Source organism: Dermochelys coriacea, chromosome 12 (assembly GCF_009764565.3).
Source record: "Dermochelys coriacea isolate rDerCor1 chromosome 12, rDerCor1.pri.v4, whole genome shotgun sequence".
Classification (NCBI taxonomy): Eukaryota; Metazoa; Chordata; order Testudines; family Dermochelyidae; genus Dermochelys; species Dermochelys coriacea.
The window spans coordinates 40,288,241-40,315,304 of record NC_050079.1 but is presented as its reverse complement, the minus strand read 5'-3'; the positions used below and the strand labels follow the sequence as shown (position 1 = coordinate 40,315,304).

General features: G+C 60.1%; 2 protein-coding genes across 5 annotated transcripts in view; one reads left to right on the top strand and one right to left on the bottom strand.

Annotated features, from left to right (window-relative positions):
* The first annotated feature begins 7,317 nt into the window (after positions 1 to 7,317).
* SLC22A31 (solute carrier family 22 member 31) lies at positions 7,318 to 16,271 on the top strand. 3 transcript variants are annotated; one of them, XM_038368753.2, is made up of 9 exons: positions 7,318 to 7,707; positions 10,273 to 10,376; positions 10,555 to 10,709; positions 11,738 to 11,906; positions 12,831 to 12,976; positions 13,230 to 13,332; positions 13,777 to 13,991; positions 14,774 to 14,885; positions 15,385 to 16,271. In XM_038368753.2, exons 1-9 carry the CDS (start codon positions 7,342 to 7,344, stop codon positions 15,800 to 15,802), a joined length of 1,788 nt encoding a protein of 595 aa, XP_038224681.1. In that variant the 5' UTR covers positions 7,318 to 7,341; the 3' UTR covers positions 15,803 to 16,271. The 3 variants fall into 3 exon arrangements, with proteins under 3 accessions (XP_038224681.1, XP_043350854.1, XP_043350853.1); XM_043494919.1 differs by lacking the exons at positions 7,318 to 7,707; positions 10,555 to 10,709 and having other exon boundaries at positions 10,279 to 10,376; XM_043494918.1 differs by lacking the exons at positions 7,318 to 7,707; positions 10,273 to 10,376; positions 10,555 to 10,709; positions 11,738 to 11,906 and adding an exon at positions 11,957 to 12,309.
* A 56-nt stretch (positions 16,272 to 16,327) lies between these two features.
* CDH15 (cadherin 15) overlaps positions 16,328 to 27,064 on the bottom strand; it is a 31,295-nt gene continuing 20,558 nt past the window's right edge. For both annotated transcript variants that reach the window (XM_043494916.1, XM_043494917.1), the window contains exons 4-14: positions 26,656 to 26,800; positions 24,082 to 24,242; positions 23,495 to 23,623; positions 23,107 to 23,292; positions 22,417 to 22,670; positions 20,286 to 20,428; positions 19,950 to 20,186; positions 19,253 to 19,492; positions 19,031 to 19,167; positions 18,359 to 18,523; positions 16,328 to 17,753 (exon numbers count right to left, since the gene is read on the bottom strand). In XM_043494916.1, coding sequence (XP_043350851.1) covers positions 17,556 to 17,753; positions 18,359 to 18,523; positions 19,031 to 19,167; positions 19,253 to 19,492; positions 19,950 to 20,186; positions 20,286 to 20,428; positions 22,417 to 22,670; positions 23,107 to 23,292; positions 23,495 to 23,623; positions 24,082 to 24,242; positions 26,656 to 26,800 — 1,995 coding nt within the window. In that variant the 3' untranslated portion in view covers positions 16,328 to 17,555. The remainder of the gene's footprint in view (positions 17,754 to 18,358; positions 18,524 to 19,030; positions 19,168 to 19,252; positions 19,493 to 19,949; positions 20,187 to 20,285; positions 20,429 to 22,416; positions 22,671 to 23,106; positions 23,293 to 23,494; positions 23,624 to 24,081; positions 24,243 to 26,655; positions 26,801 to 27,064) is intronic.

Below are 27,064 nucleotides of genomic sequence, written 5' to 3'. Positions count from 1 at the left end.
CATGTCAGTCGGAATGAGCTTCTGTGCTGAGTTAGTCAGGACTAAAATGTGCTTGATGCAGACTAGCTGATCAGGTTGGGAAGGTGTCTAATTAGAGAGAAGGGACACCTCCCTCCCCATCCCACAGCCTGTCTGGAGGTCACCTTCACCACGTCACTGTGAGCACAGATTCCAGGTCCATCCTGTTCTGTGGGCTTCTTCCTGGTGTTTTGAATATTGCACCCTCGCAGAAGCCAGCTGTCTGTCTCTGCTTTTAGGAGAGCAAGACCTCTTTGTTGAGGAGCCAGAGCCCGGCAGGAGGCATTACTCCGTTGTGTGCTTAAAAACCTCCTTTGGTACCACTCAGCCAGCCACAGAAGGAGGGGTTGTCCCTGGAAAGGCTGGGGGGAGATTGCTCAGAATTAAGCCCTTGGTGGGGCGGCAGTTTCTAGTTGTATATTTAAGGAAAGATTGTCCTCTGGCTCCAGCTCAGCTGGGGTGCACACTGCATTGATTTTTCTGAATTATCTGATTTGGAGCTCTGGATTTGAACAGCCCCGGTCAGGAGGGTGCTAAGTGAAATTGTAACTTCAGCTGGGATGCTGGGTGTTTCTGCTCCTGTATTGCTGGGTGATGGCACCATGGCTGGTTCCAGAGAGGATTGTATTTGTTGAGTGTGTGGCTGTCAGTGGAGTAATAGTGGAGACTGTACTTAATGCAGCTGGCAGTGTTTGTACCCAAGCACAGATGTACAGGACGTGGCTGGAGGCAGATGCAAAATGCCTCTTCTATGCCCTCTGGTCCTCGCTCACACCGATGGGCCAGCTCACTCCATACTGTCTGGGCATGTAGGTCAGCCAGCCAGCCCTGCTCCCTTTGCAACTGCAACAAGTGGACTCTTTCTGTCTGCAGTGTGAAAGTGACCCATGCAGGATACTGCTAAAACACACTGGCTCAAATAATTCTGCGTGAAATGAACAGGAAACATGGGCACTTGCGCAGCGGGGAGTGGTGTCAAAATATAGATACCCTGACTGTGCTGCATCTTGTGCCCTGACGGGCTGGAGGGGAATGCATGGACAGACGCACCTATGCACCTGGGGGCCTGTCACTTGGTTACTTTAAGGCTTTTTTTAAACATTGCCAGGTGCATGTGCTAGGTAAAGTCCAATTCAGACACCATTGAAATTCCTGTTCAGCTCCCCTCCTTTCCTGGTGCTTGAGCTGCTGTGGGAGCAGGGGAGGAGCTCTGACTAATTCAGTCTGAGGGTTGCCTACAGCCTTGTTGCTCTGCTCCCTGTCCCCTTCCGATGAAGTGAGCTGTAGCTCACGAAAGCTTATGCTCTAATAAATTTGTTAGTCTCTAAGGTGCCACAAGTACTCCTTTTCTTTTTCCCCCTACTGTGCATTTTGGAGTGAGCAGCCTAGACGGCAAAGCTCTGGAGTCTGAAGCCAAGGTTCTCCCGGTGCTTTGGGACCTGGGCTGCCCACCCAGATAACACAACAGGCTAGGGCCAAGAGCAGCGGGAGGGCTGGAGCAGGGGGAAGTCCGGAGTGGAATCAGTCTCACATTTAGCTAGTGGAGAAACCAAAGCCCTGCTTGATCCCAGTGGAGGAGGAGCAGCCGTTCTGGCATCTAGGGAGTCAGAGAAGTTGCCAAATTGGGCATTTCTCCTTGCTCAGCACTCTACATTCAGATTCTCACTCTGTCACCCACTGGCTTTTTAAACAGCTGCTGTTATGGAGTGACCTGATTACTTGAGCTGGGAACCACACAGCCTTGCAGCCTGCCGGATCTCCGCTTTCCTCCAGGCTGCTTCAGAAATGCCAGTTGAAGCACATTCCTGTAAGGTGATTTTTCCCACTAACTTATTGAATTAGCACCCTTGGCCTACTGGGGGCTGGGATTCCAAATCATGGCATCACATCACAAGCTGGGATTGTTTTGGAGAGTTGGAAAGACTTATGGGGCCAGATTCTTGGCTGGTGTGTAACCACACTGGCTTCACTAGGCTTATCCCCAGTGAATGAGGCTTATTGCATGCAAAGCTATTGAGGCAAGTGATCTGTCACAGTAACTAGTTTCTTCTAACTACATGGCGTTAGTGACTTAAGAAATAAAATCCCTAGCTCCCTTCCTAAGGCTGTACGGGGAAACGGACAGGCTGTCCCTGGCCGTGGACAGCGCTGGTGCTCAGCTCCATCTCGCCATGCTGCTGTGGTATGTCCACGGGAGTTTTCTCTCTGCCTATGCTGTGCACAAACCTGTCTGGGGGTATTCCCTGTGTCCTGGACTGAGTGACTGGTACAATGCAGGAGGAGGCTGCTCTGTACTGTGGAATGTGTAGTGGAATGTACCGATGGCCTACAGAGGGTCAGGATTTGTAGCACCCCTGGATGTATTCGGAATGTTTTTTTTATTTAAACATTGAGTCCTTTGTTTCCAGGGTTCGAGTCCTTTTGCTCCTTTTCTCTTCCTTTCAGGGCTAGGCTTTGCCTGATGCAGTGGCTGGTTTTCTCCACGGGTATTGCCAGCTAAATTGCAGCACACACTTTCCATGCAAGTGGAGGGGAATTGATAGGCCAGCCAATTCTCCTGCTCTGTGGGGAGGATACAGGAATGCTTTTCTTTCTCTAGAACACAGGAATATGGCCACAAATAACACCTATTTTTTTTATTAATTTCAAGCCCAGTTCTTTCTTTTGTTAAATAACCATCAATTAATCTGTATAAGCATGGAGAGACCTTTAATCAGCAATTTAAAGCAACAATAGCTAATGCATTGTATTATCTTTGACACCTGTGCTACGTGGATTCAAGTCTCAACAGTGTAAATTTCCCTCCTTGTAATGCTTCTATGAGACTGTATATAAATGTAAATATCTCACAGGTCAATTCACACCCTTCTATTTGTACTAGTCCAACTTGCGTAGTATGTGGGGTAAAACAGCGGCAAGATTGCGTTGTCTGTAATGTAACAATGTAATTTTTTTTTACAATGTAGTTTGTGTACATATTGTTTGGCAGTGCTGGTGCTGCCGATGCCACCGCTCTGCCGCGACACTGCTGTCCTTTCGCTGTACAACTTCCTGCAGACAGAGACAAAGTGAATACAAATGTTATTTTCTACAGTTGCATGTACAGAGATGAGCGCCAGAGAGATGCTGTTGTCCCTCAAAGATAATGTTCGTAAATAAATTTTAAAAAAAAGGAAGGTTTGTTTGTGAATTTCTGCCAGTTCACCTTCCCGAAGCCGGGTTTTCTGTTACTGTTTCACACCCCTTTAGCTTCACTGTCCCAGGAGTACCCAGTGGCTTCAGCTCCAGGCAACCATTCGGTGTCTGGGGCAGGGACACCATCAGTTCGTACAGCTCCCAGCACAACAGGTCGTCTGGGTACTACTGGAATACAATCATCCCTCCACAGGGAACTTGCCTGGGGGTAAAGTCCAGGGCAATCACTGGGGTGTGCCAGATTATTGTACCTACAGCCTGTATCTCCTCAGATAACCCCCCAACTACAGTCTCTATAAACCCAGGGCCAAAAGCAGCCCCACTCAGTGGAGTTGCACCATCTTAGGCCAGCACTGAATCTGGCCCAGTGACCATTCTGATCAGAAGCCTAAAAGGTGCTAGCTCCCTCCATAGCTTAGTCACTGCTGTCCTGATCAGCAGCTCCGTCTCTTCCTCCCCTTCCCAAACCAGGTTTTTAGAAGGTCTTCTATGCAGTCATCACACTACAGGGAAAGAAACCAAGCCTGGGATTAAGACCCATGTGGTCCCTCCTGCTGGTCCAATGTCCTATTGCTGGTTCCTCGAGAGCATCCACTTCTTCAAGAAGCTGCAGCTGAAACAGTCGGTGATTGCTGGACACACACAATTGAATCACACACCTGAGTCAGTGTTGCACAGTTTCAGCTGACCTCACTAGGCCACTAGGTGTCACCAGTGCTCCACACAAGCCCCAGTGAACCTCGTGCTCTACAACACCGTACACAGCTGGAAACCAAGCTGAAGTTCAGCACGTTTCCAGGCCATGCATCTTGCTGGACATTGACACTATGAATTCCTAAATGTCTCCCAGTCTGTAGCTATGGATCTTCAGGGGGTGGGTAGCCAGAAACAGAAGAGTTTCTTACCTTATGGGAACTGTGGTGCTTTAAGATGTTTTGTCTGTGTGGATCCCACTTATGGTCTGTATGTGACTCTTACACGTCACTTATGGACCATCCACATGGACAAAGACTTGAAGAACCAGTAGTTTCATAGGCAGAGCCTTCCCAAGTGTTTTGTGTAGTGGGATGGAGCAGGTGCAGTAAGAGACATGCCCCAGCCCACCTGGACCATAATCCCATTTCCTTCAGCTTTTTTTAATTGATACAGAATGTTGAGATTTCACAACCCGGATGTCTGTGGCAAGCCTTTTGTTACCAGTGCCCTTTTCTAATCCTGTCCTGATCTGGGCAATGCATGGGGTCCTTCACCTTCCTTGCTTCTGAGACATCTTAGAGAATGAAACCCCTTGACAATTATTAAAATGGTCCATAATGTAAATTTGTGTTTTCCCCCTTCTTGGCACCACCAACCTTCAAATTTAGCCAGGATTACAACTGCCCATCCCCAAGAGCTGTCTGGCTTTCCTGTTCTTTGGCCATTCCTAACTCCATCTAGTTAGCAGTATAGGTTTTCATTAGAGCGTGTGCTTTCATTAGTGTCTTTTACTCTCAGTAACACTCCTCTGTGCAGTGCCGCAGCATTGTCCCAGGAGAGATGACTATGTGCCTCTCTTGGTATTTTAGTGCCACTGGAGGAGAGGCTGGCAGGGCACAAAATAATTAACAAGACTTTCTCCTCTATCATGGTCCCAGTCCCCCACTAGCTCTGGGAGCGAGAGAACCTTTAACTGAACCAAGTAGATTTGCATGGCACTGTGGGAGGACAAACCGAGCTCTGACAAAAGGCAAACACAGCTGGGAGGAGATAAGGCAGAATGAGAAGGGCAGGGTGGATGTAAATATTAGTCAAGGTGTTCAGCAGCTTAGATCTGGTGAATGGTGCCAGGGAGTATTTTCATTGCAAAGTCCCATTGGATCTATCTAAACCTCTTGCAATCAATCTACCTGCAGCACCCGATTATTTGTCCCCAGAGCCAAAACTTAGGCTGAACACTCTATGCTGATTGACCCAGCCTTTGCAACATGTGACTTGGACATTGGGCACCCACACACCCCTCCACCTGTGAGCAGAAAGCGTCAAAGGCTGTGGAAGGATGAATTCAGCTCATCGGCCTGTAGACTTTCACTTTGCTGTCCTGGGGGAGAAGCTCCGTGCTAAGGTTCGGTGCCCTGCCCAGGGCTGCTCTTTGCCCAAAGAAACCAAGCACAAGGGCCCCCTTCCTTCATCATCCATGAGCACTCACTACCCTTTGTGAAGCAGCAAGACCAGGTCAGCAGCAAGCCTGTCCAGTCGCACTGCACTGATCCTGGGAGACTGGGCTCTTGGATGCACCCACCTTAAAGCTCTTACCTGGTGCAACATGTCCAAAGCCTGTTTGCTGCCCAGAAATTCAGGGCCATGATTGTTCTCAGAAGGTGCTAGGAGCCCTGTGAGCCCCATTCTGCACACAACTGCCAGTGTGCAATGCACAAGCTGGCCCAACCAGTCACTTTTGGTAGGTCCTACTCCTACCAGTGTATGTTGCTTTGAAAGCAGCCCACCTAACCAGAGTACCAGGCAAGCTACCTAAGGCAGCCTAGTTAGATTGCAAGCTCTGTAGAGGAGGGAATATCTGTTGTTTGTGCGGTGCCTGGTACAATGGGGTCCCCATCTCAGCTGGGCTCCCTAGACATTGTCAGACAAATCTCACAGTGTTCCCAGCTGCGCCTGCACTGCACAGATGAGGCAGTACACGAAGGGGCACTCCAGCCAGGCAGTGTTAATGCTGGGATTCACAGAGCCCAGGCAAGGGAATAAAGCAGATAATGCTCTGAGGGTGCTGGCCAGTCCCCTTCCAGCCATGTGAGGGGCACCACTGGGCTTCATTAGTGGTATTGTAGTAGTATCCTGCTGTCTTGGCCCCATGGTGCTAGGTGCTGTACAGAAAGACAGGCCTGCCCCAAGGAGTTTACAAGATGAGTGTCAGACAACAGCTGGAGCCAGACAGATGGGGGGGGGGGTGAAGAGCACAAGCTAACTCTGAGAAGCCTCTAAGCTAAATAATACAGTTCACATGAATCACTAGGGGCCAGATCCTCAAAGGGATGTGTAGGTGCTTAGCTGCCATGGAAATCAATGGGAAGCAGGCGTCCAAATCGCTCTGAGGAGCTGGGCCTGGATGCTGCAGCTGAGAGACGTCCCAGCGGTTGCCTGCAGAGGTGGCAAGTGTGCTGGACGTGCTGCTTCGCAGTCTGATTTCGATAGCGTGTCACCTCAGTGGAGCCTTTGTGGGGAATTCATAGAATCTCAGGGTGGGAAGGGACCTCAGGAGGTGTCTAGTCCAAGCCCCTGCTCAAAGCAGGGCCAATCCCCAATTTTTGCCCCAGATCCCTAAACGGCCCCCTCAGGGATTGAACTCATGACCCTGGGTTTAGCAGGCCAGTGCTCAAACCACTGAGCTACCCCTCCCCCAAATTACTGCCCTCCACTGAGCCAAGGCCGGGTCTAAGGTGCACGGGGTGCGGCTGGGTGGGTTTGGAGCCTGACTCTGGGTTCATGGGGGGGCTGGGCCCATTGCAATCAGGTGGATGGAGGGGAGAGATCTGGCCCCAGCACCCTGCTTGCCCTAGCATCCCCCTCTGCTTATCAAGCGGCGGGCGAGGGGTGGCCCATCCGGGGGGGGTGCAGGGGAATCCCCCCCCGGGGCAGCCTCCAGCTCCCAAGGATTTGCTCCACTTCCAGGGCACAAGCCCTTCCTCCTGCAGGCTGGCTGGGGCTGCTCTTTGCGGGGACAGGCCTGGGCCACCTCAGGCCCCCCCCCGGTGCCCCCTCTCCTCGGGGTCTTACCGGGGCGGGGCGCGGCCCTTTAGCTCCCCCCTCCGCGGTTTCTCGGCACCCCCAGCCCGGGAGCTCCGCTTTCCTCCCCCCCCTTCAGTGGCACCCCAAGGGTGCCCTGGGCGCGGCCCGGAGCGGGGGCCCTCGCCCCATGCGGGAGCGGGGGCCGGGCCCAGCCGGGGGTCTCCGGAGGCGGGGCTCGATCGCGGCTCCCGGCTCTTCCGACCCGACCCGGGCGCGACTCCGCCTCCGCAGCGCCGGGGGGCGGGGCTTGGGCCGGCCGGGGGCGGGGCCCGCGGCCGGCTCCGCCCCGGGGCGGGGCCCGCGGCCGCTGTCCCGGCCCGGCGCGGCGCTGCCCGGCCCGCCCGGCCCATGGAGTTCGACGCGCGGCTGCTGCGGCCCGCGGGCGGCTTCGGGCGCCGCGCCCGGCTCCTGGCGGCCGCCAGCTGGGCCCCCAACGCGGCGCTGGCGCTGGGCTTCTTCGCGGGGCTGCTGCTGGCGGCGCCGCCCGCCCACCGCTGCCGCCCGGACCCCGCGCTGCTGCCGCCCGCGCTGCGCAACCTGTCGGGCCGGGCGCTGCTCGACGCCTCGGTGCCGCGGGGCCCCGCGGGCTGGAGCCGCTGCCTCCTCTACCGCTACGCGCCCGGCGCCGCGGGGCCCAACCGCACCGGGCCCTGCACCCGCGGCTGGGACTACGAGCTGCCCGCCGCCGGGCTGCGCTCCAGCCTCGTCACCCAGGTGCGCGGCCGGGGGGCGCTGGCGGGGGTTGTCCCGGGGGGGGGTAGAGGGCGAGCCGGCTCGGGGGGGGGGGGCAGAGGGCGGGGGTTGTCCCGGGGGGGGGCAGAGGGCGAGCCGGCTCGGGGGGGGGGGGCAGAGGGTGGGGGTTGTCCCGGGGGGGGCAGAGGGCGAGCCGGCTCGGAGGCGGGGGGCAGAGGGCGGGGGTTGTCCCGGGGGGGGCAGAGGGCGAGCCGGCTCGGAGGCGGGGGGCAGAGGGCGGGGGTTGTCCCGGGGGGGGCAGAGGGCGAGCCGGCTCGGGGGGGGGGGCAGAGGGCGGGGGTTGTCCCGGGGGGGGGGGCAGAGGGCGAGCCGGCTCGGGTGGGGGGGCAGAGGGCGGGGGTTGTCCCGGGGGGGAGGGCGAGCCGGCTCGGGGGGGGCAGAGGGCGAGGGTTGTCCCGGGGGGGAGGGCGAGCCGGCTCGGGGGGGGGGCAGAGGGCGAGGGTTGTCCCGGGGGGGGGGGGCGAGCCGGCTGGGGGGGGCAGAGGGCGGGGGTTGACCCGGGGGGGGCAAGCTGGCTTTGGGGGGGCTGTCCCTGGGGCGGAGTGCTAGGGGGCAGGGACTGTCCTGGGGAGGGGGTGAGCCAGCTCTGGTGGGGAGTAGAGGGTGGGGGTGAGCTCTCTGTTGCCTAGTCCCCCAAGTCTCTGTGCCCTGGCCAGGGTAGCGCTGCCCAGGTGTCCATGTGCGGGGTGGGGATGCTGAGCTGGCTGCGACCCCCAGCAATGGACCGGCCCCCGGCGCGCTCTGCGTGCAGACCCCCAGACAGGTACCGTGCTGGGCAGTAGATGCACCTGCTGCTGCCCAGGGCCCTGCTTCCCCATGGTGGCTGGGGGCCGGGCCGGGCTGCAAACACTGAGTCACAGGGACCTGGGCGCTTCCAGCCCCGCATGCTGCTTTCATCTGCCCACCCCTTGGCAGAGCTGTGGGCCACGGGTTGCTCTAGCTTCCGGTCTGCCCAGCCCGTCCTAGCCGTGCTGGCTGCAGAGTGCCAGCCCTGGTCTCTGGTCGAAGGTCCGGGGCTGGGGGTGAATCCCAGAGCTGGCCCTGCACACACCTTGGTGCCCGACATCTTATGTACCCTTAACAGGCCATAGCAGCCTTGGCTTTTCCGCAGGGGCCCTGATCAGGCGTGAGCCCCCTGGTGCTAAACGTGGCTCTGCCTGGGGACGGGCGGTGAAGATGGTTCCATGGGTGGCCCCGCTGGCCCCAGCAGAGCCGCCCAACTGCCGTCTCCTTGTGCGTTTGCATAATCCACAAACCTCGCTGCAGCTTTGTTGCAAAATGTTGGGTGGGGACAGCAGTCACAGGGCGGGAGAAGAGCCCTGCCTCCCCAGGCCATGGCGACATGCTCACGGTGCCATTAGAGAAAGTTCCCTGACCTGAAAAGCCTGCACCTCCCTGCCCCTGTCTGTGCTGTGGGAGCAGGGGAAGGAGAGTCCGAATCCCAGTGCTGACACCAACTGCCCGGGGACCTTGATTAGCGCCCTCTTCCCCTCCCCCCCCCCCCCCGGGAGGGTGGTCCCAGCACTGGGAGGCCTGTGAGTGGGTCGGGGGCAGATTGAGCTGGATTCTGCTGCTGCCCAGGCCGGATGTGCCATGAGGGACTGTGCTCCATGGGGGCTGTGTGCAGGGGAAGGAGATTGAGCCTTGGAGCGGGTGGATGGACAGAGCCCTGGGTGAGAGCTCCCCGTCTTCCAGTGATTGGTGGGGGCGCTCCATCCCCCTGGCCAGGCTCTGCTTCTCCAGCAACACCTTGGGGAGCGGGGGAGAGTCGCATGTCCCGGGCAGTTACTTCCTTTCCCTGTTTGCTGCTTCCTCTGCGCTGCTGGCAGGGACAAGGTGTTCCCTGCCATCCCTGGGCAGCAAGGGGAGGGGAGAGAAGATGCCAGTTGTACTGACCCCAGGCGGCGCCTGCATTCAGGGTTGGGGAGGGTCCATGTTTGTTAGGGATGGACTTGCACAGCAGACGGCGTGGAGATTGCCTCGCATTCAGGGCCTGCCCTGCCTCAGCTCTGCCGCCTTGGGCAGAGAGCCTGTCTGACCGGGCTAGCTAAGCATGGTCAGGCCTGATGAGTGGTTGGATGGGAAACCCCAGGGTGATGCAGGAAATGGCTCTGGTCTGGGATGCTGGAGGAAACGCTCTCACACCTTGGAGTCTGTACTGGGCTGTGGTGCCAGAATCCATGTGCTGTTGGAGGGTCCTGCCCTTTTGGATGGGACAAACAAAGTTCCAGGCTTGTTTTTCAGGAGTCAGGGTGTTCGCTTCAGTGGCCTGGCTGAATTCCTCATCCTGCTTCTCTAACCTCCTCCCCCTGTGGTTTCACCTGGACCTGGGAATCTTCTCACTTCCTGCCCAAAACCTCTTAGCAGTGTGCTAGCTAAACAGCTGCATGGGTCCAGCCCAGCGGGGGTTGCATTGCAGTGGTGGATGTGGTGTCCCCTGAGTGGCCCGTTCAGGCCCCCCCATGTGTTAGGCCCATTCAGGGCAGCATCAAGGACTCCGTGGCTCACACTTCTTTCCTCTCGCAGTGGGACTTGGTGTGCTCGGATCGCTGGAAGGTGCCACTCGAACAGGCCACCTACCTGCTGGGCTGGCTCAGTGGCTGCATTGCACTCGGCTTGGCCTGCGACAGGTAAAGCACCTGCCATGACAGGCCCCTGATCAGACCCTCCCACCCGGCCAGATGCAGCATTGTCCATAACCAGCCCTGCCCCTTGGGTTTGTGTCCAGCTCTGATGTGTGCCCTGGGGGGAGAGAGGGTTGTGTCTCTGTCCCCTGCCCAGCTCACTGCCATTGGCTCTCCTCTCTAGGTTTGGCCGCCGTGCCACCTTCGTGTTCTCCCTGGTTCTGGCGGTTCCCCTGGGCATCGGTGTGGCACTGGCGCTGAATTACCTCATGCTGCTGTTGCTGCGGCTCCTCCTCGGTGCTGCGCTGGCTGGCACCTTCCTCTCCCTCTACGTCGCGAGTGAGTCCGCTTGGTCCGCCACCGGCCTGACACCCCTTATCTGCTCCAGGAGAGGGAACCCCGTGGAGCTCCATGGCCCTGTGCATGTGGCCCCTTGCCCTGACTTTTACAGTAGTTGTCATTTGTATTACCGTCGTGCCTCGGGGCCCCAGACGTGGTCCGGCACCCCGTGGCGCTAGGCGCTGTACGAATACAGAACAGACAGGCTGTCCCTGCCCCCAAGACCCAATGGTCTAAGCAGTTACCTCTGCAGCTTATCCCCACCCCCACCCCGGGCCAGGGAGTGGAGAGCCCAGTTGGGCTCAGTTTGGGTCTGGCCTGGGGTGACATGTCTTTGCCCCATCCCAGGGTTACCTGCCAGTGTAACCCCAGCACCCTCCCTCCATGTGGTGGGCATTGTCATTCTCCAGCTGACCCGCAAAGGGCAGGGTTCAGAACAGGATGAGAAATTGTCCTGGCCCCTCCTGGCTGGAGCCCTAGGGGCAGATGGGCGACGTGACCCTGGGCTGTATGGCCCCTTGCTGGTTCACGGGGCAGCCGCTCTGTAGTGCGTGATGCCCAGGTATGTCACTCTGAAACACCAGCATAACTGGCCCTGGGACTCCAGCTAACGGGGAGACTAGGGGTGTCTGCTGCAGCCCCGGGGAGTGGGGAGCGTGCACCGTCACCTCGGGAGTCGGCCCCTGTGTGAGCTGAGCCGCATGGGGCTGTATTTGCTCCCACATTGCCCGGAGCTGCAGTGGGGGGACGGGCAGCAGCCCCAAGAGGCTCTTGCTTGTGCGTTGCTCTGAAGAGGTGACCCAGGGGCTGTGGGGGAGCCTGACTCTGCAGAGCCCCTCGTCAGTCAGGCCAGGTGGGAGCAGAGAGGGTGGCAGTCCCTGCAGGGAGCTGCCCCCACTGTGCCCCTGCCCAGTGCTCGCCTTGGTGCTGAGCTCCCTGTGGCTGCCGGATGTCAGCCTGATGCAGTGTGAATCGACCCTCCCCACTCAGTCTTAGACCCCCGGTCTGCCTTTCTCTCCCCACCCCAGGGCTGGAGCTGTGTGACCCTCCCCACCGGCTTATGGTCGTCATGGTTGCGGGGTTCTTCTGGGTTGCCGGGAAGCTGCTGTTGCCGGGCTTGGCGGTGCTGTGTCGGCAGTGGCGGCTGCTGCAGGGTGCCGTGACGCTGACACTGACTCTGCTGGTAACGTGCTGGGGGTAAGGACCGGCTGTGCCACGGGGGGGCTGGGGGCAGGCAGGGCCAGCCTGGCTTTGCTGCACACCTGTGGGAAGATGGCCGAGGAGCTGGAGTGGCTTGGGGGGGGAGAGCCCTACCCTGAGGCATTGGACCCCATCGTGCCCCACTCATCCCTGACCTATACAGCCCTGAGTGCCAGAGCAGATGTGCTGGCAGGGACCCAAGCCCCCAGCTCCGTGGGATGAGCAGCCCACAGGGAACACGGGCAGCGCCATCTCCTCCCCTGCACACAAGTCCCAGTGAGCGTGAAACCAGCTGGCAGCGACGCTGGGACTGCGGCTGGGTCAAACGCTCCCCAGGCCCTTCAGCTCAAGTGAGGCGCCGGCTGCCTCTGAAGGGGCCCTTGAACCCATGGGGCTGGAGGTAAATATTTGCTCCACGCAGATTAAACACGGTTAATTTATTTTCCAGGTTGGTTCTGAGCTTTGTGGCCTGATCAGACCTGGGGCTTGCAGGGCGTGGGGGTAGCAGAGAGAGAAGGGGCCCAGTTGGCCCTGGACGGGGATGTCCACTTCCTCAAGTGGACCCGTGGCAGGGAGCAGCCATTGGGGGGAAGGAGCAGCGGGTGGGTCCCTGCGCTGCTGGCCCCAGGTTTGGGGGGATGCAGGAGCCTGTTGGGGGCGCTGCTGGTGCAAGTTCCCTGTCCGGTTCCCAGGGTTGAGTGGACCCCAGACTGTGTGGAGCAGATGGCTGAGATGGGTCACAGTGAGCCTGGCCTGGATTGGTGCCATCTCTGCCTCCCGGGTGCCACCGTCCCTCGCCTGGGGGGACTCCCTGCAGAGCTGCCCCCACCTGGCAGGGCAGGGTCTGTCGTGGGAGCGGGTTCTGTGCAGCCGGGTGCTGAGGTTGGGCTCGTGGTGACCCTGGTGATGCTCTCCCTGCAGCTGCCCGTCGCTGTTCCCAGAGTCACCCCGCTGGCTGCTGGCCACGCGGCAGCTGGAGAAGGGCAGGAAGGGTCTGCGGGCCCTTGCTGAGGGCAACGGTGTGAGCCTGGAGGATGAATTCTACAGCCAGGAGCACCTGTTAGCAGGTGAGCGCTGGGCCTGAGGGCCCCGGTTGCGTCCATGGGGCCCGACCTGGGAGAGGCTGGGGGTCGAAGTCAGGCTGAGCCCTGTGCTGTGGGCACTCCCCGCCCCAGTCCAAACCTGCTGCTCCTCCCTGTCCCTCCACCCTCCGGCCTTGGCCGAAACGCTAACGCGTTCGGTCCTGCCGTTCCTTGGCTCCGTCCCTCCCACTGGCTCTGCCCCAGAGCTGGGCTGACCGCGCTCCTCTTGTGCCCCCAGAGCTGGAGTGCGACGGGGCCCCTCTGCCGTGCTATCACACACTTGGCGAGGTCTTCAGCACCCGAGTCATCTGGAGAAATGGCCTCATCCTCGGCTTCACGGCGTAAGGACCCACCGCGCGCTGGAGGCTGGGAATGGCTGGACCATGGGCTTCCCTGCTCCACGTTGTCCCACCCTGGCTCTCCTGGGCACGCCCCAGGGCAGCCTTGCTCCCAGCCCCCTGCTGTTCTAGCCTTGGGCTCCCCCCTGCACACAGCTCTGCTGATGCCTCTCAGTCCAGAGCCCCCCCCCGAACGCTCCCCGCTGTCCCAGCCCTGCACTCCCCCCAGCACAGCTCTGCGGCTGTCCCTCGCTCCAACCCGCCTCCCCCAGTCTCCCCGAGTCTGAGCAGAGCTCGCCGCTTGTGCAGGCTGCATGGCGCTGAGTGGTGGGCACAGAGCTCGCCCGACGGCCAGGCTGAGACCCTCCCAGCTCGCATCGCGTGCCCTGGCTAGGTCGCGCTTCGGCTGCCCTCCCCCAAGGACAGCGCCTCCTGCCTTTCCTGCAGGTTCATCGGCAGCGGGACCCGGCACTGCTTCACCCGCAACCTGGCTCCCTACCTCCCCCAGTTCTACTTCTCCTACTTCCTGCTGGCGGCGCTGGAGGTCGCGGCCTGCCTCTCCCTGTGCCTCACCGTCAACCGCTTCGGGCGCCGCCCCGTCCTGCTGCTCTGCACCATCCTGACCGGCATCGCCTCGCTGCTGCTGCTGGCCCTGACACAGTGTAAGGGGCACGGGGCCCGGCCCATGGGCCCGTTCCCCTGCGGCTTAGCCCCCGGCCCATGGGCACTAGCAGTTCTGCCCCATTGCATGCTGGCGCCGGTCCCTGGGAGGGGGAGGAGCGAGCTCCGTGGGTCTGCCGGTAACTGCAAACCATCGTACAAGTCACAGCATTTGTGCCCAGCTGCTCACCCAATTCCTGAGCCCTGGCTAGTGCCCCCCCCCCAGGGCAGGGCAAGCCACCCCAGCCGTTCCTAGGACTGGCTCCTGGGCTTCCCCAGCTGGATAAGTCGTGCTGTGAGCCTGGGACTCCAAACCACCTGGCTTCCTGCTGCAAGCTAGTTCCCCCACCACCCCCAGCCATGGAGTTACTCCCTCCGGGGTGGCGAGAGCCAAGGAATTTGCTGGGGGCTCTGCTCACCCCTGGTGCTGGAGAGGGGTGGACCCCTGGCTGGTGGGAGGGTCTGGGAGTGTGCTCAGCCCCTTGCCCGGGGTGGATGGTGGGGGGTGATGTCCTTCTCCTGGTAGCTCCCTGTGGAAGTCCCCAAAGCATCCGATCCAGAAATGGGCTGGACAGATATGCCCATTCTGTCCTGCTCAGGGAGCAGCTGCTGGCGGTCTCCCTGGGCTGGCACATAGGTACTTCCCTGCCCCACTCACCAGGCAGGGCTTAAAACCCTGGAGTTGTAAATCCGTGGGGAGCCAGGCTGGAGCCCACCTGCACCCAAGGCCCCAGCTAGCCAGGCTGGAGCATGTGCTCACTCTACTCCCTCACTCCCGCTCCAGATCTGCTGAACTGGATCATCCTGACCCTCTCTGTCATGGGCATCGCATGCTCGCAAGCTGTCACCATGCTCAGCATCTTCTTTGCCAGTGAAGTCCTTCCCACCGTGGTCAGGTAGGAGATGGGCCTCACGGCAGCCATGGGCTAGTGCATGATGCAGGCCCCGGAAGGGGTGGGAGGGCACACTGGCTTCCTGGGGGGTGGGTACTAAGTCTCAAGGGGGACCCCTTGGGACCAGAGCCAGCTTCCCCCACTCTGATCCAGTGCCCTTGCCTGGGGGCTGCCCTCGAGTCAACCAAATCGTAGCCTGGATGTCATGGCAGAGTGCCATGGGGCATGACCTGTGTCCTCCTTCCCCAGCCAGCCCGTGCCCCACCACTGGGAGGACACAGCCAGGCCTGGTGGCTGCTCCACATGGTGCTCGGCTGCTCGCCTGGGCAGGGGCCGGGGCCAGGTCCTGCCCAGCTCCCAGGCCGCACCTGCTGCCTCTGAGCCACCCAGTCAGGGCAAGGCCCCAGCCGCCACGCTGGGCTGTGGCACCCCCTCGCCCCGTGCTCTGGTCAGGAGGCGCTGTCCCTCAGTGAGGGCCTGGTCTGTGTCCCCCCCACTGCAGGGGTGCTGGGCTGGGCCTCATCATGGCTGCCAGCTTCGTGGGCAAAGCAGCTGGGCCCATCATGGACATCCAGAACAACCGGGGCTTCTTCCTGCACCACGTGGTCTTCGCCTCCTTCGCCATCCTCTCCGTGCTCAGCATCATGCTGCTGCCCGAGACCAAGGGCAAGGGCCTGCCTGAGTCACTGCAGGATGGTGAGAGTCAACGCCGGCCCCCACTCTTCCGCTCCTCCCGCCGCAGGGACCACCTGCCTCTGCTCTCGCCCCGCAGCGCCGGCCAGGCCCGCGAGGCCCAGGACTATGCCCACCTCGTCACTGCCACCAAGAAGATGCTGAGCTCCCACTGGCGCACCCCCCTGCGGGACAGGCAGCTACTGCTGGAGCCTGCCCCGGGCGGTGACCCCCAGGAGGAGACATAGCTGGGCAGGGCTGTCTGTGGACTGTGCCCGGGGGTGGGGGGCAGCACCCAGCGTTACCTGCCCTGGCGCTGCAGGCGTCTCCGGCACCAGCTGGCGATGTTGTTTGTGTGCCGTGCTTCCTAGGGCGCATCGCACCGGCGCAGCCTCCATGACACTCTCTGGGAAGCAGGCGCTAATCCATGGCTCCCTTCTGCTCGCCTGGAGGTGCACCGTGCTGGGCCCTGGCGTGATTGTTAACGTGCCATGCACAGCCTCGTACTGGCTGCCCCTGCCTCACTGGGGTGTTTGGGGGCTCCCACAACCCCTGCTGCATATCAGCCCTGCAGGGAGCGGGGCCTGGAAGAGAAAGTGCCCCCCACCCCCTCCTAAGGAGCCTGGCTGCAACGTGGGGGCTCCTGGCTTGGGGAACGCCAGTCCCTGTGCCTCCTGGCCGGGTGAGTGGCTCACCAATAAAATGTGCCTTATTTCTGCCCTGGGCCTGGTTCTGTTTTCTCTCCAGGGGCCTTGGGGGGAGGAGGCTGGGCTGCAGGCCCACAGCTGGGCCCAGGAGCGGCACTTCACTGCCCTTCCGCTGGCAGGTGCCCCCTGCCCATGCAGCACCTGGCTCCAGCCAGTACTGTGCTCCAAGTCTCTTTATTGGGGGTTGCCATAGGGGGGATTCTCACCTGGCACTTGTGTAAGAACCTCCACAGGGGGCAGACCCCTGCCTCCTGGACCTGGCATAGCCCTCCACTCATCAGGTCCCAGCCTGGTGCTTCCCCTGCCCTGAACACGCCAGCCAGGTAGGGCCTGGGGGGCTGGCTCGGCCTGGGGCCCCTTCCATGCATGGCTGCTGCTCTGCTCCCTCCTGCCTGTCTGGCACTGCCAGGCCCGGGCCAGCTGTGCCTTGCTGCTGCTTCCCCACTCTGCGCTGCCCCTCCCGCAGCCTCACTTGGGCAATTCCCCCTGCTGGGTGCCTCTGCAGGACCTGGCTTTCCCCAGGCTCCCTGTCCCGTAGCTGCTCCAGGGCATTCTCCTGCAGGGCCCACAGCTTGGTATGGGGCCCTGGCTGTCCCTGGGGGCTCTAGGAAGTGTCCTCCTATGTGGCTTCATCCTTGATTCTTCTTTCTACACTGAGCTCCCTGGACCCTGCCCCCCCCCCCCACGCGTTGTTCTCTGCCCTCTCCTAGCCAGCTTCTGCCCCTTCTGTCTGCTGTAAGAGAGCCCTGAGCCCTGCTGCAGAACATACCTCCCCTGTAGCCAGCCCAGCCCGTCTCCTCCACCTCGTGCTCCCCAGCCTGCCCTTTGAGAGCCAGGCTAAAGTTAATGCTGGCTGTGCCCTCTGCCACGTGTGCTGCTCTGGGCTTTGGCTGGCGGCTGGGCAGGGAGTCTCCCCCCTGCAGCTTGGTCAGTGCTCATTGCGGGTCAAGCCGGACACGCGGGTCTCAGTGCAGTTCTCACATCCCTGCACCCTCCTGGCTCTGGTGCGTGGGCAGAGGCAGGCCTGAGAAGCTGGTTCTTCTCTTTTCCCCCTCCTGCCCCCGCGACGTGGGGGAGCCGCCTGTGTCCCGGGCTGGCTTTGCTGTTTAAACGCAGCTTGTTCCAAAGGCTGGTGCTGTTCAGGTGTCCGCTGCCCATGGCTCAGCAGCGCTGTAGCCGCATCCTACTGAGGAGGCTGCTCCCAGGCTCTGCCAGCGCTGGGTAGGGCCCAGCTCCCTGCTCACAGGATTCCCCGCCCCCCCCCAGCCCCTGACTCCCCCTCCCTGCCCCAGCCCTAGGGCCCATACAGGTCTGCCAGCCGGCGGAAGCGCGGCCCCCACTCGCTGAGGTAGTCGTAGTCTTGGTCGCCGTCCGTCAGGCTGGACACGATGGAGCTGAGCGAGCCAGCCACGGAGCCGGAGCCCTCGCAGTCGTAGATGAGGGCTGTGTCGTAGGGGGGGACGTTGGGATCACTGTCGGCCGCGTCCAGCCCCTGGGGGCAGGAGGCAGGACTGTGAGACCGGGGCGGGGGGCAGCTGCGGGAGCCACCAGCTGTTGGCTAGTTGTAGCACAGCAGCCCTGGGGCCAGGCACCTGTCTCCGTGCCCTAGCTCGGCCCCTCCCCAACCAGTGCCTGGCCTGCCCCAGCTGCCTGCCCTCCCCTCAGTCGGAGCCTGGGAGTCCCGTGGTGCCCATGGGAGCCCCAAGCCCCACCCATGTGGAGCCAGTCCCAGCCGGAGTGTGGTGTGGGACCCCAATGCCCTCCCTCCTGCGCCAGCGTTAGCCCCTGCCCTGAGCGGGAGGGCTGGGTCTATCCTGGGAGGTGCCCAGCCTGGTCTGGATGCTGGACAAGTAATACCAGCTGGCCTGCTCCCCCGGGACAGGAAGCGAGCTGAGCAGGGCCCTGGGGCTGGCGGACGCCTTTTAGGAGCCTGGCCAAGCAGGAGCGGGCAGACCGGCCCTCAGGGAGCTCGGCCGACTGGGGGCGCCAGGGCTGGCAGTCCAGCCCAGCTGGCCCACGGACTTGTTCCCGCTTGGCAGGAGCGGCCCGGGGCCAGCTGGGAGCAGCACTAGCCCACCCCATTGGCACCCCACTCACCTCATTGATGAAGTCTTCGATGTCAGAGGGGCTGGCGGGCAATTTCCGTGGATACAGGGGGGTGGCGTAGCTGTAGGGAGCGTCTCTCCGGATTGGCTGCTTGCTCCAGGGGCAGGGTGGGGGGAAGAAGTCGGGGTTGCGGAGCTGGTTTATGTCGTAGGCACCCTGCGGAGAGAAGAGCTTCAGTGCCTGCCGGGGCCAGCTGATGAGCAGGTCCCTGCCTGCTGGGGGCACTGGGCTGCACGGGGCAGGGGCAGTTTGGTGCTGCCCAGGCTGGTGTAATATGGTATGTGTCCCCCCTAAACAGGAGAGACTGGGGACATCAGGGGGCTGTGGGTCAGGAGTGAGGGGCAGGGCTGGGCTAGCGGGAGGCTGTGGGTCAGGCCCGGGTCAGGTGGGGCTGGGCTAGCAGGGGGCTATGGGTCAGGAGTGAGGGGCAGGGCTGGGCTAGCAGGGGACTGTGGGTCAGCCCCAAGGGGCAGGGTTGGGGCAGGCGGGGCTGGGCTAGCAGGGAGCTGTGGGTCAGGAGTGAGGGGCAGGGCTGGGGCAGGATGGGCTGGGCTAGCAGGGGGCTGTGGGGCAGGGCCGAGGGGCACGGGCAGGGCTGGGGCAGCAGCGAAGTGTGGGGCTGGTTTGCCTGGTGCTGGTGAGGGGGCTGCCCCCCCCACTCACCTGGTCCTCCTCGCCCCCGCCCTGCTCGTCGTAGTTGAGGATGTTGTCGCGCAGGTCGTCCTGCGAGCTCTCCAGCAGCCCCTGGTGCCGCGGGCGCCGGTGGCAGCGCTCCCGGATGGCGGCCAGCAGGGCCAGCGCTGCCGAGACAGAGAGAGGTGGTGGGGCTGGGCCCTGGCGGAGGCGGGGGTCAGCGGGGGGAGGGGGGGTCGTCGTCTCACTTACACAGGAGCAGGATGATGCTGCTGAGGATGATCATCAGGGCCCCGAAGCTGAGCCCCGCCCCGGCTGTGGAGGCAGCTGCCGCGCTGGCCTGGCAGCTGCCCCCCTCATCGCAGGGGCACACGGAGACGTTCAGCAGTTGCGCCCGCTCCTGCCGGGGCGTCCCGGAGTCGCTGAGCAGGAGCGGCAGGGAGTGCAGCCCCGTGGGCACCGGCACCAGCACCGCCAGCACCGCGTGGGTCGCTGGGCGGAGACAGGGACACTATGAAACACCGAGTGTCTGGACCCGCCCCAGCCCTATGGCCCCGAGTGCTGCCCCCCCACACCGATTGGGGCTTGCTCCCCCTTCTTCGATCTGCCCCTGCTCCCCCCTCACTGATCAGCCCCCCCCACACCGACCAGGACCTGCTCCCCCCTCACTGATCATCACCCCCTCACCAATCAGCCCCCCTGCTCCCCTCTCAGCAATGGGGGCCTGCTCCCTGCTCACTGATTCGCCCCTGCTTCCCCCTCATTGCTCTGCTCCCCTGCTGCTCCCTCACTGATCAGCCCCTTGCCCCCCCCCACTAGGCTCCACCGACCCCAGGCCCATCAAGTCCTGCCCCCTCAGGCAGGCTGGGGTGGAGCGGGGCTCAGGCTGTCGCCTCCTGTCCATGGGCGAGCGATGGCAGCTGGGGCTCGCTCTGTCCCCCGGCCTCACCATTGAGCTGGCTGAGGCTCCAGTTGCGGGCGAGCTGGGGGGCGTCGGGGCTGAGGCGGAAGTGGAAGGGCTCGGCGTGGGGCGGCAGGTCCTCGTCCATGGCACTCAGCAGCAGCCCCTGCCCCTTGCTGGGCTCGCTGCACACGACGCCCGCCAGTGGCAGCAGGGCCGGCCCGTGGTCGTTCACTTCCAGGATCTCGATGGACAAGGTGCCAGTGGCTGTGCACGGCGGGTCAGCTGGGGACAAGGGGAGACAGGTCAGGGCCCCGCCCGCTGACCAGGAGGGCGGGCGGGGCTCAGCCAGGCTGCAGGGAGGGGCCAGCACCCCCGGCTCACCATTATCGCTGGCCAGGATGACAGCCGTGTACCAGCCGCTCTGCAGGAAGGGCGAGCGGCGCGGCAGCTCCCGCTTGGTCTGCACCCTCCCGGAGTGCGGGTCCAGCAGCAGCCAGTCTGCCGGGTCGTAGGCCAGGGAGTAACTGCAGACAGAGACACCAAGTTACTTGCCTAGGCCACCAACCCAAACCTCTCTGTGGGCATCCCAGGAGCCCTGCCCTGCCCTGGCATGCGCAGCTGGAGGCGGGGAGGGGGAGATGCAAAGAGTCACAGCCCCTCTAGAGCAAAACAATGTAATAGTGGGCTGTTAAGGAGGCACCTCTGTCCTAATAGTACCTGCTGCCGCCAGATAAAGACACAGCTCCTACGCTGTTTAGAGAAAACGTTGGCAGCAGTCTGTCTGCCAGGAACCACTTAGCAGCAGTGTGCCTGTGAAATCCGTACATCATTGTTTTGCCTTTATGGTATCTACTTCTCTATTGTTTAGCTGTATGGTTTCCGTCTGGGTCTGTAATTGCTTCTGTCTGTTGCATAAGTAATTTGTGCAAGGTTTAAAGCAACTCAGGTGGTGGGGTATAAAGCATTGTTCTGCAATATATTAGGATGGGTCAAAGAATTATTTTGTAATACTTTAATTTGAAATGATTGGCTAAGGTAGAGCTAAGCAGGACTCAAGCTTAACTATATAAAGTGGGGTCCAAAAGGCACCAACTCCAGGACACAGCCCAAGATCGGAGCTGCCCTAGACCTCAACCCTCTGCCAAGTATATTGTGCAGAGGCTGGAGGAGCCCCGGACGATCTGATCCTGACTGACCACCAGGAAAAGTTCACTTGCCTTATGGGGCGTGGTGCACTGTATGCTTAGCGTGTGCATTCTGGTCGGTAACTGTTAATACCTAGACGTTAAGGATATTACTGTGTAAGGTTCTTTCACTAGTACATGGCTTTGCAAGCCTGCAGGAGATTGTACCCTGAGGCCTAGGAATTGGGTAAGGGTGCAGGTGCCCTAGCATGGGCGGGTAACACCCCACTAGAGCCAGCGCCAAGCAAGAGGAGTTGAAGCCTACATGGCAGAGCGCTGAGCCTGGTTTCCCAGCCCCTGCCAGCCTGTCTGATGGGGGCCTCCCCACCCAGGCTCCTGCATGGCAGTGTATGACGAAGCGGGACTGTTCTTAATGTTTCCTCTGAATATTGTGGGGGTGCCTCCATTTCCCCTATGCAGTTCTTAAGTCTCTAGGTGGTGGGATGGGGGTGTATGATCATTGCAGAGCCCTAGAGGGCAGGTGTGTGCAGGGGTCTGGACACACAGAATGGCCGACACCCTGTTTCCTGGCCACTGATGGCCTGGGCCCTTCCCCCCTGCAAGGTGAGAGTTAAAGGGTTGGAGAACAAAGGAATCCAGTGACTTCCTGGCCTGGGAAAGGGACAAAGCCCAGAGGAGGAGGGGGCCAGAGAGAGTTTCAGTTTGGGGCTGGCTGGGGACGAGGAGTGAAGTGCAGACGTGGTTGTCTGGCTCACTGCCCCCGAAAATGGACCCGGCTGAGGGGTCCTGTTCTCTGCACCTACAAGCTCTGTGTTAGACCATGTTCCTGTCGTCTAATAAACCTTCTGTTTTACTGGCTGGCTGAGAGTCACATCTGACTGCAAAGTTGGGGGGCAGAACCCTCTGGTTTCCCCAGGACCCCGCCTGGGCAGATTCGCTGGGGGAAGCGCACGGAGGGGCAGAGGATGCTGAACCTCCAGGAAGGGGGAAGCCGGGTGAGCTGTGTGTCCTGCAGACAGGCTGCTCCCAGAAAGGAGACTTCCCCAGAGTCCTGACTGGCTTCGTAGGGAGCAGTTCCAGAGCATCGCCCGGGGACCCCGTGACACAAAGTGCCAGCCCCGGCCTCAGCAGCTCCTGCAGCCAGGCTGGTGCCTTCACTCTGCGGGCACTAAAGGCCAAGTGCCCCATCCTCGTACCTCCCCCCCAGGTGGATTTCCATGGGGCCCCTCGCTGGCCAGTGCAGTTCCTACCCCCTGTTCCCCAGCCCCTGGCACTGCATCCAGGCTGCTCCTGGGGGCTCTGCCAGGGCTCCTGGGGATGCAGGCAGCACTGGCCCCTGGTCAGAGTCCCCCCGGGGGTGGTTTCACCTGAGGGCCTGAGGCTGGCGAGTGTCGGGGTCGCTGGCGCTGAAGGTGGTGAGCTCGGTGCCGGCTGGTGCCCCCTCCACCACACTGGCCAGCCGGGGGTTCTCACGGAAGAAGGGTGCCTCATTCACGTCCTGAACCTGCACCTGCACCATGGCCAGGGCCCGGGTGGTCTGGGGGGTCGACGGGTGTAGCTGGTTCTGGTTCTGGACGGAGACAGTGAGCGTGAAGTGGTCCCGCCCCTCGTGGTCCAGGGCCTGAAAGTGGAAGGGCCGATAGTTAGTCATGGGGAAAAGAGGTAACCGCAGGCCAGCCACCCCAGGGGTCAGTCTGCACATGGGCTCCCCCCCACATGCCCAGGCCCAGGGGTCGCTCTCCAGCAGGGCTCTCCACCCCCACGCCCAGGAGCTGCTCTCCAGTGGGGCCCCACGGCCAGGGTTTGCTCTCCAGTGGGACCCCCACCCCCACGCCCAGGGGCCGCTTTCCAGCCAGGGTTCTGGGCTGGGACACAGCCTGGCTGCTCCCTGTGGCCGTTGGTAAAGAGGGGCAGAGCATGGCCCCTGCGCTGAGCAATTCATCTCCAGATGGGCCTGGACTGGAGGGAGCAGGGGGCTGGCTGGGGCGTGGGTGCTGGCCAAGCCCCCCGGGGCTGGGAGCAGGGACAGGCTGTGGCCCAGGGCACTGCCCCCTCACCTTCACCACGGAGAGGACGCCATCATTGGTGTGGGGGTCGGTGCGGATGGCGAAGGCCCCATCCGGGTCACCCTCCAGGATGGTGAATCGCGCCAGCCAGTTGGGGGAGCCGGGCAGGTCTTTGTCGTGCACCAGGAGCCGGCCGATGTCCACACCACTCGTGTTCTCCAGCACCTCCACGGAGAACTGCAAGAGAGCAGCCAGGGCGCTCATGGCCTGGCATGATGGCAAGGCCCATGTTCACATCTCCCCCAGCTTGGGCTAGGATCCTTGTTCCCCCACACAGAGCCTACAGAGGGCAGGAACCCCCCGCGGCCATGCAGCGAGTCAGACTGGCCCCCCAGGCGTCCTGCACCCCGTCCCCCCAGCCGCTGGCCTGGCTCCCTACCTCCGGCTTGGTGAACTCGGGCGGGTTGTCATTGATGTCGTCAACGTAGATCACGGCTGTGGCTGTGGTGGTGAGGCCGTCGCCCGACATGTCGGCCACTTGGAGCGTCAGGTTATACACACTCACCACCTGGGGAGGAAGGAGCCAGTGGGGTCACCCAGGGAGCCTGTTGCCCTGCAGCCAGCTACTTGCCTGTCAGGCCCAGGGCCAGCCCACCCCCCCAGTGCCCTGGACCCCCGGAGGGGGGCAATGCTCTTTGTTACCCAGCCAGGGGCTGCCCAACCCACCCCGCATTGGCCTGAGTTAGTTCACATCTGCGCCCCAGTGCACAGTCTGTTATTCATGCCCTGGGTCTGCCTGTCTGCCCCAGCAGGGCTCTGCTAGTTTTGCCCAGGGGCTGCCCACAGGTAGCCAGAGCACATTGGTTTTGGTTGCCAAGCCATCCGTCTGGTTCCAGCCACCCACTATACCACTGATTGAGTGCAATCGGGCTGGCCCCCAGCCGTTGTGTGCCTGCAGAGACATGCCCGAGCCAGGCAACAGGGACTCCCAGCCCACAGTGCCAGCTGCCCCCTGGGGCCCATTACCTCACGGTCCAGCCCCACTTGCACCGTGCGGATCTCGCCTGTGGTCTCATTGATGCTGAAGAGCCCGGTAGAGCCCTGCTCCAGGATGGAGTATCGCAGGGCCGCATTGTCTGTGTCAGGATCGTCAGCGTCTGTGGCTTCTGCCTTCAGCACATAGGTGCCTACAACCAGAAATAAACCAAGGGTGTAGAATCATAGAAATGTCGGGCTGGATGGGACTTCGAGAGGTCATCAAGTTCAGCCCCGGCACAGTGGCAGGGCCAAGTAAACCTAGACCACCCCGGACTCGTTGTCCCAGCTGTTCTTAAAAACCTCCAATGACGGGGATTCTACAACCTCCTTGGAAGCCGCTTCCAGAGCCTCACTACCCTGAGAGCTAGAAAGTTTTTCCTAATATCTCACCTAAATCTTTCTTGCTGCAGATTAAGTCCATCATGTCTTTTCTCCCTTCAGTGGCCATGGAGAACAATTGATCCCCGGCCTCTTTAGAACAGCCCTTAATGTATTTGGAGACTATTACCAGGTTCCCCCTCAGTCTCCTTTTCTTAAGACTAAATACACCCAGTTTTTTAACCTTTCCTCCTAGGTCAGGTTTTCCAAACCTTTTGATCATTTTTGTTGCTCTTCTCTGGACTCTCTCCAATTTGTGCACATCTTTTCTGAAGTGCGACACCCAGAATTGGACACAGTTCTCCAGCTGAGGGGGACAGGTACCTCCCACGTCTTACATACAACACGCCTCTACATACACACCAGAACGACATTAGCCTTTTCTGCAGCTGTATCACATTGTGGACTCATATTCACTCTCACCCCCAGATCCTTTCAGCAGCACGACCATCTGGCCAGGTATTCCCCAGTTTGTAGCTGTGCATTTCATTTTTTTCCTTTCTACATGTAGTACTTTGCACTTGTCTATATTGAATTTCATCTTGTTGATTTTAATTCTGTCTGCCAAAGTGTTTGAAACTCCTCCCAGCTTGGGGTCATCGCCAAGTTTTATAAGCCTATTTCAGTCCATTCCCAAGTCATCAATGAAACTATTGACTAGTACTGGACACAGGACAGATCCATGTGGGACTGCATTAGCTACATCAGTGAACCATTGATAACTATGTGAACAGTGAACCATTGATAACTATGCTTTGAGTGAGGTCTTTCAACCACTTGTGCGCCCACCGTATAGTAATTTCACCTAAGCCCACACCTCATCGGGGCAACAAAAATGGCCGATAAAATTCAGTGTTGATAAATGTAAAGTGATGCACATTGGGAAACAGAATCCCAACTATGCGTGTTCTTATCTTACTCTTTAACCTGTTTTTCCCTCTTTTGGCTTGCGATCCTCCCCGCCTTGTTGTCAGTATTAATTGTGTTGAGTATCTGTCACCATTAGCTTTTCTTAGTGAAGACTGAAGCAAAATAGGGCATTAACCATCTCAGCCATTCCAACGTCATCAGTTGCTTCTCCACTAAGTGGAGGTCCTACACGTAACTTCAGCTTTTTCTTGCTCCTCATGTTTTTGAAGAACCTCCTCTTACTGCCTTTTATGTCCCTTGCTAGGTGTAATTCATTTTGTACTTTAGCCTTTCTGATGTTGTCCCTACATAAGAACGGCCATAGTGGATCAGACCAAAGGTCCATCTAGCCCAGTGTCCTGTCTTCCAACAGTGGCCAGTGCCAGGTGCCCCAGAGGGAATGAACAAAACAGGTCATCATCAAGTGATCCATCCCCTGTCGCCCCATTCCCAACTGCTGGCAAACAGAGGCAAGGGACACCATCCCTGCCCATCCTGGCTAATAGCCATTGATGGACCTACCCTCCATGAATTCATCTAATTCTTTTTTGAACCCTGTTATAGTCTTGGCCTTCACAACATCCTCTGGCAAGGAGTTGCACAGATTGACTGTGTGTTGTGTGAAAAAATACTTCCTTTTGTTTGTTTTAAATCTGCTGTCTGTTAATTTCATGTGGTAACTCCTAGTTCTTGTGTTATGGGAAGGAGTAACACTCCCTTATTTACTTTCTCCACCCCAGTCATGATTTTATAGACCTTGATCGTATCCCTCCTTAGTCGTCTCTTTTCCAAGCTGAAAAGTCGCAGTCTTAAGTTCTCTGCATATGGCAGACGCACCATACATCCATTTTGTTGCCCTTTTCTGAACCTTTTCCAAATCCAATATAGCTTTTTTGAGATGGGGCGACCACATCTGCATGCGGTATTCAAGATGTGGGCATACCATGGATTTATATAGAGGCAATATGACATTTTCTGTTTTATCGATCCCTTTCTTAACAATTCCCAACATTGTTTGCTTTTTTGACGGCCGCTGCACATGGAGTGGATGTTTTCAGAGAACGATTCACAATGACTCCAAGATCTCTGTCTCGAGCGGTAACAGCTAGTTTAGACCCCATCATTGTGTATGTGTAGTTGGGATTATGTTTTCCAATGTCCCTACATGCTGGTTCTATTCCTTTGTGCTACTCCTTAGCTATGTGCTCATGTTTCTGTGTTCGATCTGTGCTGGGCAATGCCAGGCCCTGGCAGGCTCACACTAAAGGCACCCACCTGGGACGGCTCTCTCTACCACGTGCCCCGTGAAAATCTCCTGCTGGAACAGGGGCCGGTTGTCGTTCTGGTCCACCACAACAATCTCCAGGTCGGTGGGGTCTTCCAGGGTCATGCCCCCCAGGTCCAGGGCAAAGGCCCTCAGCTGGGCACAGGGCAGAGAACAGGCGTCAGCCGCAGCTCTTGGCTCCTTACGAGCCACCAGACAATAGCACACTTCACTGCCGACTAACTGGCTCCAGGGCTGTGCCAGTCCCAGCCGCTGCCAGCCGGCAGCACTGTAGGGAACTGTGCTGGAGTGGAGGCCGTAGCGAAAACAGCTTCTCCCAGCAGGAGGTGCTGTAGGGCATGATGGCATGCTGGGTCCGGAGAGCTCATGCCTGTCCCACGCCAGGCTCCCAGCAGGAGG

Coding starts and splice junctions, on each gene's coding strand:
- SLC22A31 (XM_038368753.2), top strand. CDS start 7,342: ATGGAGTTCGACGCGCGGCTGCTGCGGCCCGCGGGCGGCTTCGGGCGC. Junction 11,907..12,830: donor CTGCTGGTAACGTGCTGGGG/GTAAGGACCGGC, acceptor CTCTCCCTGCAG/CTGCCCGTCGCTGTTCCCAG. Junction 12,977..13,229: donor CCAGGAGCACCTGTTAGCAG/GTGAGCGCTGGG, acceptor TTGTGCCCCCAG/AGCTGGAGTGCGACGGGGCC.